The 13,394-nt window shown below is 43.6% G+C and overlaps 1 protein-coding gene across 1 annotated transcript in view; it reads left to right on the top strand.

The window, feature by feature from the left end:
* Window positions 1–12,941, top strand: part of xxylt1 (xyloside xylosyltransferase 1) — a 55,437-nt gene extending 42,496 nt beyond the window's left edge. Inside the window, exon 4 of the mRNA XM_055646212.1 lies at window positions 11,017–12,941. Coding sequence (XP_055502187.1) covers window positions 11,017–11,413 — 397 coding nt within the window. The 3' untranslated portion in view covers window positions 11,414–12,941. The remainder of the gene's footprint in view (window positions 1–11,016) is intronic.
* The last annotated feature ends 453 nt before the right edge of the window (window positions 12,942–13,394 follow it).

Consider the following 13,394-nt stretch of genomic DNA (forward strand, 5'->3'; position numbering starts at 1 on the left):
GTATGATTTCACCGGCTGGAGCAGGTTAAGTGAGGCCAATGAAAGATAGGATTGGTGCAGCAAACATTTCCTCTGATCAGAGTTGAATTAAACTAGAGGATGTCGATTGATGGAAGGGGTAAGAGATTTAGAGGGTTTCAGAGAGGGACCCAGATAGTGGGGAGAGATGGGACTCACTGTCCCAGGGGGTGGGGGGAAGTGGGACACGCTGTCCCAGGGGAAGTGGGATACGCTGTCCCAGGGGGTGGGGAGAGGTGGGACACACATATGTTGAGTTGTTTTGCGTGGAGTTTCAGCTAATAATGCTGTCAGGCGTGAGGGCTGCTGGCCTGGACCTGTGAGCTGTGGAACCTTCACTGCCCTTTACCAGTGCTGAACAGTGAAAACAGTGGCTTAAACACTCTACTTTGAAGCATTAATTACTGCGTTCAACCATTGGTGACTCAGTGTTGTCAGCACGTCCAATCCTCCAACACCTAATCTCTATTATTCACAGTCACCGTTTACTTGTAGGGTTTATATGTAGACCCTGCTGAATATAAATAGTTCTCATGGTATATTGTTACTGCTGGCTTCTTTAAAATGACCAGATTGAAGATTTACTGCCATTAATCTCTCTTCAGTTTTGTTTTTTTGAGCCCACAAATGTTCTTTCTGCATTTGTAAAGGACTTGAAGAATCTTGGGGTACGTTAAGTTGTTGATTGTCCTAAATGTCCTTCTGCAGCTTGGATGCAATAAGTACGTATACAGAATATTGCACAACTCTGAAGAAACGTCCAGACCTGAAACGTCACCTTCCCATTCCCTCCACAATTGCTGCCTGACCCGCTGAGTTCCTCTAGCACTCTGTGTTTTGCTCAAGATTCTAGCACATGAAGAAGGAAATTTAATAAAAGCTGAGGGACCTGCATGTAATAATAAAAAATTAAAGGGTTGAAATGTGTGATAGTGTAGAAGAAGGAACTTGTTTTAATGTAGGCACTATATTATGTTCCAAAATGATTATAAAACACTTGTGATGATCTTGTGGAGTGTAATTGCTGCGGTTATGTGGGAAGGATGTGTTTTTGAAGTGATTCAGTGCCCAAGCCAATTATCTGGTTTTAAGCTTGCATTTAAATTAATCATTGAGAACTGAACCAGATGTGAATACAACAGAAAATGAAATGGAAATTACATTTGAGCATATTCCATTTGCTTTTTTTCCCGTTGTTTGCTATGTTGTAAGGATAAACATTGTTCCTGGTGGGTTCTCCTGAAGTTGGGTGTCACAGAGTCCACATTTTCATTCCCATGGTGGGTGCGATGACTACTGAAATCATCACTGTTGTAGTTGAGGCAGAGAGAGGTTAGGGACCATGGCATCACGTCAACTGCCAGGGCATCTGAATGCTGACTGATGGACTGAACATCACCCAGAGAGAGACCCACATGTGCACGTCTGTCAAGTGGCTGGATTGAAGTTGCCAGAGTCTCATATGTTGAACCATCCTGTCCCACTCACTCTGGGGACAAATGGTCAGTGAAAAACAAACCACAGCTGCTGCTCCAACACTCTTGTCTCTGCTGGGAGTTTGGGGTCATTATGTACAAGCTTGAGTAACAATCGAGTGCAGTGCCTCGGGGATCTGTGCTGGGTACACACTGTTGTTTGTCATCTACATTATCATTTGCATGACAGCCAGGTTTGTTTCCATGATGCAAGACTTTCTGAATCCATGATTAAATGGGCTCCAAATGGGCCATCTTTATGGCTCCAAATATTGTGTTGGTGCTGTCCAAAGTGTAGTGTGTAGCTGCTGGAATTGTTGCTGGTTTAACTACCATAGCCTCTGGTAAGAAGTGAACATTTGAACACTCCAGAAGGGATTCAGGCCCCGAGTGTTTGTGTTCCTCTGACTTTAAAACTCACCTTGGTTTCATTAAAATGGATGTTTAACCAAGGCTGCAGTAAATATCCAGTATAGGGATGCAGATATTCCAGTAAACAAACACTGGCTATAATAAGGGTAACAATTCTGCAGGCCAAACACATGCTGACATTTATTTTGAAACCACACTGGCGATTGATCAGGCTGGCATTGATTCAGCGCTGCTCAATTTAATTTGTGTTTTATTTTGGTGCATCGTTTGGCTTTCTTGAAATCTACCGTCATGCATGGTTTTGGAATTAAATGGAGTGAGTAGGGCTTGTTCCTTTTGGTCAACACCATTTTCTTTCAATGTAACGTTTCACCTGCATGTTATTGCAGCATGTTTTGTTGCTCTTTGGTTCTGCCTTACGTGGCTTTTCCTTTCAAATCGAAGGCAGTATTTTGGGAGGAGAGATGCACCAGGTTTACAGTTGACAGCAGAATTAACACTGGGAAAGCCAGTATTCATAGCGATCTTACTGTTCAGCACAGCCCAACCAACATTGATTTATGTTAAACCATCACCATTTACTCTGTTATTGTTGTACTGTTAAAGTTATTATTTCTAATAATCGCATCATTTTATTGTGGAGCTGAAGACTGATGAATGAATCCATAGTGCCTCAGTCTGTGTCTGGTTTGTGCATCAATACTTTCTCAGGGTCTTTTGACCCATTCATCAGGATTTTCATCCCTCTCTGGGATACTCTCTCAAACATGTGTTCTCACACATCTTCCATCTTGTTAACATTGTCAAACAGTGTTGGTCTACGGAACGACACAGTACTCAAGATTTAACTCATGACTTCCTTACGCGGGGGGAAGAAACATTTTGCCTTCACTCTATCCATTCCCCTTATGTTCTTCACACTCTGACAGTTGTGAAGTTATTAAACTCAAAGATGTGGATCATCCACTACCAGAGCTGCATTGCCAGAGCGTGCTAGCTACAGTCAGCGTAAAACAAGATTAAAACAAAAAGTGCTGGAAGAACTCAGTATCTGTGGAAGAAAATAGATAAATGTCATTTTGGGTCGGGACCCCTCTTCAGACTAACGGCAAACATAGAAAAATAGGTGCAGGAGTAGGCCATTCGTTCCTTCCAGCCAGCACAGCCATTCAATATGACATGGCTGATCATCTAAAATCAGTACCCCGTTCCTGCTTTTTCCCCAATATCCCATGATTGCTTTAGCTCTAAGAGCTCTCTTGAAAACATCCAGTGAATTGGCCTCTACTTCCTTCTGTGGCAAAGAACTCCACAGATTCACAACTCTCCGGGTGAAGACGTTTTTCCTCATCTCAGTCCTAAATGGCCTACCCCTTATTCCCTGTGACCCCTGGTTCCAGACTCCCCCAATATCGGATACAATTTTCCTGCATCTAGCCTGCCAATCCTTTAGTAATTTTATGTTTCTATAAGAAACCCTCTCATCCTAAATTCCAGTGAATACAAGACTAGTTGACCCATTCTTTCATCATATGTCAGTCCCGCCATGCCGGGAATTAACCTGGTGAACCTACCCTGCACTCCCTCAATAGCAAGAATATCCTTCCTCAAATTAGGAGACCAAAACTACACACTATACTCCAGGTGCGGTCTTTCTTCACTGCCTCCTGTACCTGCAATGCTTACTTTCAGTGACTGATGTACAAGCACACCCAGGTCTCGTTGCACCTCCCCTTCTCCTAATCTGACACCATTCAGATAATAATCTGCCTTCCTGTTCTTGCCACCAAAGTGGATAACCTCACATTTATCAACATTATACTGCATCAGCCATGCATCTGCCCACTCACCCAACCTATCCAAGTCACCCTGCAGCCTCATAACATCCTCCTCGCAGCTCACACTTCCACCCAGCTTTGTGTCATCCGCAAACTTGGAGATGTTACATTTAATTCCCCCGTCTAAATTGTGAATACATATTGTAAATAACTGGGGTCCCAGCACCGGGCACCCCATTAGTCACTGCCTACCTTTCTGAAAATGGCCCGTTAATTCCTACTCTTTGCTTCCTGACTGCGAATCAGTTCTCTATCCATGACAGTACCCTACCCTAATACCATGTGCTCTTATTTTGCAGGACCTTGTTAAAGGCTTTTTGAAAGTCCAGATACACCACATTCACTGGCTCTCCCTTATCCATTCTACTTGTTACATCCTCAAAAAATTCCAGAAGATTAGTCAAGCATGATTTCCCCTTCATAAATCCAAATTTTCTAAATGTGCTGCTATAACATCTTTAATAATCGATTCAATTCTAACCCCTGGATTTAGCCAAATTTCCCCAAAATTCCAATGATATTGCCATTCCCTTTGGCATAAAATGCCATGTCATGCTGGCCTGGATCCTGATACTATGCTGCGTAAAGAGACAGCAATGTTGCTGTGTGAAACTGCCGATCATGTCTAACATTGAGCCAGCTACCTGTAAGAGTGTGCTTGGCTGATGTATTCTCAGTTCCTACTCCTGACTTCTGCGAGACTGGTCACCAGGCTGTCTGTTCTTGTTATACGATGGTCATTTGTGCAGCACCTGTTATGAGTAGCCATGGAACCAAAGTCTTATTCAACAGAACGCCCAATGTCTCTAGTGTTGCTGAGAGTGCAGGCCATTATGTACAGGTATCGTGCTGAGCAGCATGGAAGAGTGGAGTTCTGCTCTCTACTGGTTTTTGTGCAGAGGATTATCGAATAGTGTGGCTCTGATCGCTTCTAATCATTGTGCAGGGCAATATGAGTGTGGATTTACACTACTGATCATTGTGCAGGGCAGTATGAGTGTGGATTTACACTACTGATCATTGTGCAGGGCAGTATGAGTGTGGATTTACACTACTGGTCATTGTGCAGGGCAGTATGAGTGTGGATTTACACTATTGATCATTGTGCAGGGCAGTATGAGTGTGGATTTACACTACTGGTCATTGTGCAGGGCAGTATGAGTGTGGATTTACACTACTGGTCATTGTGCAGGGCAGTATGAGTGTGGATTTACACTACTGGTCATTGTGCAGGGCAGTATGAGTGTGGATTTACACTACTGGTCATTGTGCACGGCAGTATGGTGTGGATTTACACTACTGGTCATTGTGATGGGCAGTATGAGTGTGGATTTACACTACTGATCATTGTGCTGGATACTATGAGTGTGGATTTGCTCTACTGATCATTGTGCACGGCAGTATGGTGTGGATTTACACTACTGGTCATTGTGCTGGGCAGTATGGAAGACTGATGCTGTTCTCTACTAATGATTCCACTGTACTGTCATATTTTGAAGAACTTCACGTGTACTGTTCCTTGTATCTACCTTGTTTATGCTCGTTTCTGTGTGCTTTCCACTTTGAGCCAGTCAGCTTGTTGTTCCTAGCACAGATCACCCTGACTCCACACTGAAGCGTATAACAAATCTGTTGGTTTTAGGATGACAAAATGTTACAATAAATCTGTATAATTGTCGCGAATTCCTTTGGTCACATTGTCACACTTGCCGCTGCTGTTATTTCCTGTGACACCACTATTTCTGTACACATACTGTTAATGTGAGAACTCCAGATGTGGCTGGATATTAGCCTACCCATTTGGACCATTACATTCCAAGCCTGGGGATTTACATTCAGATCTTCCTCATGTATGAATGTACTTGGCCCCATTATGTATTGCCTTGCATTATATTTTCAAGGCAGAGATAGATAGATCTTGGGGTGGGAGTTTGCAACCTTCACGTGGCCCACCCTGTTTCGACGAATGCAATCAACCTGGCATGCACAATCAAATAAGATGCGCCTTAATTTAGTTCAACAAAGAAACTGACAAGTTACTAAAGAACTGTCAAAACAAAATAGAACAAGTTGTCCCACAACTTTAGGCTGTGCACGCCATACGCAAAAAGAAAAATAAGTAGAAGATAGATTCTTGATTAAGGGTGTCAAGGGTTATAGGGAGAAGGCAGGCGAATGGGGTTAGGAGGGAGAGACAGATCAGCCATGATTGAATGGCAGCATAAACATGATGGGCCAAATGGCCTAATTCTGCTCCTATCACTTATGACCTTATTAGCATCTGTGCCTGGAGTAGACTATAGCCAGAAACATTAAAACAGTGAAAACTCTGCACTCAATGGGAATGCCTGTGCTGCTGCTATACTGATCTCTCTTGATGTGAGAGTGAGTTGGTGAGTTTGATTCAGAGAACATCAAGTGCACAAGATGGTAAACAAACTCAAAATAATCATCCCCAAAACATAGTTGATCAAAAACATGTAAAAGTATGTCTTTGCTTCAAGATGTTACACCATGCGCTCAAGCAGCTCCAAGAGTTGGCAAATTAAATTCCTCTGCACGCCCTGTCAAATTATACTGACACAAGGATTTGAATCGGATGACGCTTGCTTGTTTATTGTAGTTTGATGACGGAAGAAGTGAGACACAAAATGCCGGAGTAACTCAGCAGGTCAGGCCGCATCTCTGGAGAAAAGGAATGGGTGACATTTCAGGTCAAGACCCTTCTGTAGACTGCGAGTCAGGGGATAGGGAAATTAGAGATATGAAATGCTACAAAGAACAAATGAATAAAAGATATAAAAATAATAAATCAAAGCCGGCAATGACGATCAAGGAAAGATGGAGCCCACAATGGTCCATTGTCTGCTGTGGAGAAGGTGATTACAAGTGGATACAAACAGTAAAACCAGAAAGAATGCTAGGGTGGGGAAGAGAAGGAATGTAATGGTTACTTGACATGATAGAAATCAATATGAAGTGAGAGGTGACAAAGCTGAAGGAAATGTATAAACCCAGGTGACGGACAGCCACAAAAAGTGAAAAAAGTTTTTATAAAATGATGGTGTTAAAGCTGATACTAAAACTACCTGACACTGATATGCAGTTGTTACAATTATGTAAAAGGAGGGGTAGTTCAAGGCATGTTTACTTCCACGTGCATTATTCTTAAATAAAAAGGAAATGACACTCTCGTCCAAATGTTATTTGTTAGTCGTCACAGCAGAGGAAGAGGATCACAAGCCGACATTCCAGGGAAAACAACAAACTAGGACTAAAACTTTCCAGCTAAACTGCGCAAAGGCACAGTCACGGGGCAATAGTTGGGGAATGTCCAAGAAACAAGTGTTTCCGCGTGGGTTCAGACAAGCGGGGGAAGAAGTCAGTGATGTGGAGACCTCACTTTCCAACGCTGACTGAGAGGAATCCCTGCATCCCTGCACACTGAAAATGTGTAATCCCATTACTTCAGACGGTTGAAGGATTAAAGAAGGAAATAATATTACTGTTAGTTCCACATACATTGTGTGGAAATTGTTGAGGTTTGAAGAGGGAATTTTGAGGCGATTGAAGAGAACCAGGTGGGTTTGTGAAGGACAGGAGGTCGTTGAGGAATGTAACTGGAGTAATTAGGGTTGTGTGCAGAGCAATATCTGCAGGCCAGGTTTATGTCCAATTCTGCAATAGATTTGGTCTGGTCCACCTCAGATAATGTAAGCTTGTGGATTGGAAAATAAATGATTCACCTGGTTGAGATTGGAGGGAAATGACTGGTACTGTTCTGTAAGGAACCATCATGGACTGTACCATTGAGTTTGGTGACGTCTGCAGGTCGCAGCCTAACCATCCCAGCGAGAGCTTGGACTGAGTTGAGGAAGAATTTCTTGATGCAGAGTGGTGACCTGTGGCATTCAACACTGCAGAAGGCAGTCAAGATCGTCATCAACGAGAAGTTAGATCATGGCGAGAGAGGGGAAGGGACCTGGGCAGAAAACGGGGATTCAGCGATCGGCTGTGATCATATTGAGTGAAGAGGGCTCTCTCCTGGCCTACTCCTGCTCCCAGTATTTTATCTTTCTCTTTCTCAATGGTGGTAAACCCACATACTGTAAGCGCAGCAGGTTGTCCTCTGACGTTCCCGTGAAGTCTTCCATTTGGAACCAAGAGACAATCTTCCCGTGCAAACTACTAAAGTTATTTGGTCAGACAATAAGATTAATCACCTAGAACTGGTGTTCAGTTCCCAACTCCATCTCCTGGGCGTAGTTCGTCTGACAGATAGGCTGCCGGCATTGAGCATGTATTGCCACAAAATTTACAAATGGTTCAGTAAACTCGATCATAACTAAATCCATGCATTATAAAAAATATCAAAATGATACCCTCAAAGGCTGGGTAGTTTACACCCCAGCGGTATGAACATTGACCTCCAAATGCTTTCTCCCTCCTTCCCCTCCCCTTCCCAGTTCTTCCACAAAGCCTACTGTCTCCGTCTCTTCCTTTCTTTTTCCCACCCCCTCCGACATCAGTCTGAAGCAGGGTCTCGACCTGAAACGTCGCCTATTTCTTCGCTCCATAGATGCTGCCTGACCTGCTGCGTTTCTCCTGCATTTTTGTCTACCCTCAAAGGGTTTGTTACACTGTGATAATGAGAAGGTGATAAAAGGCGTGTGTAAACTCCCAGGATGGTGCAGGGATGGAGACGCGTTTACCAGAAAGGTCTTGTCACAAACAGGTTGTTTCATTTAAAGAATAATAATGCATTGTTGAGTAAATGTCAGTGGCAGCAGCAGCTTCCAGGAATGTTCAGTTGGTTTACATTCCAACAAGGAACATTGCGTCATGTGTGTTTATCCTAGTCTAAAGAATTTGAATGTGCGTTCTAAAAGAGTTCTATTGTAGAATACCTGCAGTCAACAATATAACATATGAATCTGTGCATGAAAACACCAAGGGCTCTACTGCATAATTATATTCAGTTATTTCAAGCAGCTTCATTTCTTCACAGCTTAGTATCAACCTCCTACTGCCTACCGACCCCAATTAGAAAGCATTGTCAGAGGTTTATTTAGGATTTCACTGCAAAGCCTGCTGTTGGATGGCAGGAAGCTTAAGACTGTAATTATTTGTGGGTCCTAATTTGGATACAGGTTAATGCATTTTGTTCCTTCAGATGAGCGTCACATTCAGGTGCTGTTTCTTAATTCATTATTTCTCATGCCCCCTTTGAGTAAAATATACAATAACATGGACCTCTTTTAGAATGAATTGCCTTCTTTCTGTGTGTTCAACTCCTGTTTGATGCAGTGTGAAATGCTGCCTGGTACATCGAAAGTTGAACACCTGATACAATAATGACTTGTTAAAGGCATTTGGACATATGTCTGGATAGGACGAGTTTAGAGTTCATAGAGTGCTGCCTGTATTACAGAGCGTTAGCCACATGGGGCTGGACAAACTTCTCTAGAACATCAGAGATTGAGTGGAGACCTGATAGAAAAACATAAATGATGAAAGTGAAAAGTTTAGACCCGTTGGGTCCCGTCCCCCCAACGCACGGTTGCGGTGGGGGGGGGGAGGCCTGCGGCGACACACACACACTAACCATCCCCCATACACACACATTACCCACCCCCCACACCCTAACCCCCCCCCCCCACTCATGCACACTACCCCCCCCCCACAGACACACACTAACCGCCTCCCCCCACACACACTAACCAACCCCCCCACCCCCACACACACACACACACACACACACTAACCACACCCATATACACACACACACACTACCCACCCCCCACACACACACAATACCCCCCCCCCCACACACACACCCCCCCCCCCCCACACACATATACACACACACTAACACCCCCCCCCCCCCCCCCACACACACACACACACTAACCCCCCCAACACACACACACACACTAACCACATCCCTTGATATTGGAGAGGGGTGGGGGGGGGGGGGGGGGGATGAAAGGGAAAAGTTTAAAGGTGATGTGAGGGGTACGTGATTTACACAGAGCATGGTGGCTGCCTGGAACGCACTGCAGGAGTGGTGGCAGAGGCAGATACAACAGTGGTGCTAATGAGCTTTCGGACAGGGAAAGGGATCATCTATTGCAGAGGAGATTAGTTGATGCTGGCACCCTGTTCTGCACAGACAGTGTGGGCAAAAGGGCTTGTTCCTGTGCTGACTGTTCTTTGCGGGAAAAATATGAAATGAATGATCTAAAAGCAAGTGAGTTTATTGTCATGTGTCCCTGATAGGACAATGAAATTCTTGCTTTGCTTCAGCACAACAGAACATAATAGGCATTGACTGCAAAACAGATCAGTGTGTCCATATACCATTATATAAATATATACACACATGAATAAATAAAGTGATAATGTGCAAATAACAGATTATGGGCTATTAATGTTCAAAGTTTTGTCCGAACCAAGTTTAATAGCCTGATGGCTGCGGGGAAGTAGCTATTCCTGAACCTGGTCGTTGCAGTCTTCAGGCTCCTGTATTTCTACCTGAAGGTAGCAGGGAGATGAGTGTGTGGCCAGGATGGTGTGGGTCCTTGATGATGCTGCCAGCCTTTTTGGGGCAGCGACTGCGATAGATCCCCTTGATGGAAGGGAGGTCAGAGCCGATGATGGACTGGGCAGTGTTTACTACTTTTTGTAGTCTTTTCCTCTCCTGGGCGCTCAAGTTTCCGAACCAAGCCACGATGCAACCGGTCAGCATGCTCTCTACTGTGCACCTGTAGATGTTAGAGAGAGTCCTCCTTGACAAACCAAATCCGTAATCTTCTCAGGAAGTAGAGGCTCTGATGTGCTTTCATAATAGTTGCATCATTGTTCTCGGACCAGGAATGATCTTCAGAGATGTGCACGCCCAGGAATTTGAAGCTCTTGACCCTTTCAACCATCGATCTGTTGATATAAACGGGACTGTGGGTCCCCATTCTACTCCTTCCAAAGTCCACAATCAGTTCCTTGGTTTTGCTGGTGTTGAGGGCCAGGTTATTGTGCTGGCACCATATGGACAGTTGCTGGATCTCTGTTCTATACTCTGACTCATCCCCATCAGTGATACGTCCCACAACAGTGATGTCGTCAGCGAACTTGATGATGGAGTTCATCCATGATGATGAGCACTAGTCAGATCTCACTGTTTATATGAAACATCACAGGCCTGTACTCTTGCAGGACAATCTGGACGGATGTTTCTCTCAAAGATTATTCTCCAAGCTGTTACTTACATGAGAGATCCTGTTGGTTGAATGGATGTGTTTTGCTTTTTTATCCAGGCACACCTTTTGGCAGTACCGCCAAGAGAACCCTCACACTAAAGTTGGCGATCCCCCACCAGACGGCCTCCCGGGTTTCAACAGCGGAGTGCTGCTGCTCAATCTCCAAGCCATGCGGCAGTCTGCTCTTTACAATCAGCTCCTGGATGCCGAGAAGGTAAGGAAACTTGCAGACAAGTATCACTTCAAGGGTCACCTTGGCGACCAGGACTTCTTCACGTTGATTGGAATGGAGCACATGGAGCTCTTTCACGTTCTGCACTGTTCCTATAACAGACAGCTGTGTACCTGGTGGCGGGACCATGGCTACTCCGACATCTTTCACCTCTACTTCAAGTGTGATGGCAAAGTGAAAATCTACCATGGAAACTGTAATACTCCAATCCCTGATGAGTAAACACACAACGTTGGGACACGTGTACCGATCCTTCACAACATTCCCTGTGCCGCAAAACTTTACTACTTTTATAAGAAGTGTTTTGTTTCCATTTTGAAACTTCTATTTTTATCTCCTCTTTGTTATGTCTCTGGGTCTGTCATTCTGTGAGTGACGGATACAAATAATACATTTATTGTGTGGAAAACTGCATTGTCAAAGTGGAGTACATCCTGGAAAATGTCATCTCTCATTAAACTCATCACTGCTTTCCTGGAGTACACAACTTGTACACAAAAAAACAATATACAAATCAATGTATAATCATGTACAGACAATCTATGCAAAAAAACGACAACAGTGAAAACTGAAATAGGAAGTGAACATTTGTTGAGATATTCAGCAGGTCAGGCAGCATCTACGGAGAGAGAAGCACGGTTCATGAGTGAAAGATTGTCGACCTAAAACATTATCTCTGGTTGTGCGGATGCTGCTGAGTATTCCCAAGCATCATTTTCCATTTTAACTGTGATACTTACGTTGTTGTCTGCTGTTGCTTTCTTCCTTCCCCCTTCTCTTTGAGAAACTGTGGTGAGCCCTTGCTCCAGGGAAAGGCCTTGGCAATCTCACAACTTTGCCCCACACATCATTCCATTGTCTTGTTCATATTGTGTATTTGAAACATCTGTCTCACATTAATTTTTATCAGATATGTTTGTTTGTTTGTTTGTTAAATCATTGGATATCCTGTGTAGAGAACTGTTTGTTCTTGCTGTTTGCTGGTTTTAACACTGTGTTAGATGAATTCAGAAGAAAGATCCGGAAGATTTACACATAAGAACCTGAAATGTCTTGACAGGGTGCAAGTGGAAAACATGTTTGCTCTTGCTAAACTAAGACCAAGTATCACCATTTACAAATGAGTCTTCACTCATTTAAGATGCAGTGGAGGCAAATCTTCATCTCCCAAAGGTAGAGCATCTTCCTCAAAGATAACAAACACAGAGGTGACAATGTACGTAAGTAAGGCAGCGGTAAACAGATATTTGGAGAGCAGGCGGGTGAAAGATTACTGCAGGAAAACCGGAACAGAATTGATGTTACAGTAACATGATCACGTTAAATAATGGGATGGAGGGGGTCAAATAATGGGGTAGAGGGGGTCAAATGATGGGCTGGAGGGGGTTCAGGTATAAAGGGGTAGTGTACTTCTCCTTTTTCACATGTTTGTATGAAGCATATTTGAAATGATCATTTTGCCCGAACACACCTTAATTCACCTGAACGAGCCTGTGAAGATGAAGACAGAAATATCGAGGTATCTGTGTGTACATTATTGTGTCTTCCTTCAGAACAGAGAGATCACTACATTAATCCCCACTGATAAACTTTTTCCGTCATTTATCTTTCATTTCCATTTAACATTTTATAGATTTGGTCTAATTTGAATGGTTTTGAAAGCTGACATATCCCAGTGGAAGGATTTGGGGAATGGAACAGTATTTGCAGTTCAGAGATTGCCTGTTAATAAAGATTGTGATTGTTCTCACCCTGTGAGTGTGTGGTGACTTCCTTCAGCATTGATGATACCGACGTCCACAGAGGCAAACACTAGTATATCTGTCGTGAGTCAACAGGGCCAAGATTGGGTCTTGTGCATAATTAGTGGCCAACACATTTCAACCCACCAATGGCACATCCCTGAGAGTACATGCTTTTGGTTAAAAAAACATAACTAAAATAATGTCTCCAAACAAAATGGACCTTGATAGGAAGGTATGGATTTGATAGGAAGTTACGGTTCTGATAACAAGTTGATTCCGTGTGGCATGCATTTTCAATTCATTTTCAATTCAGTTTAGTTTATTGTCCCGTGTTCCGTGGTACAGTGAAAAGCTTTTGTTGTGTGCTAACCCGTCAGCGGAAAAACAATCCGTGATCAGGCTGGGTATTGAATGCTAAACCATAGAGAACTACCTTCCTGCTGCATCGAAGATGACAT

Source organism: Leucoraja erinacea, chromosome 14 (assembly GCF_028641065.1).
Source record: "Leucoraja erinacea ecotype New England chromosome 14, Leri_hhj_1, whole genome shotgun sequence".
NCBI classification, from domain to species: Eukaryota; Metazoa; Chordata; class Chondrichthyes; order Rajiformes; family Rajidae; genus Leucoraja; species Leucoraja erinaceus.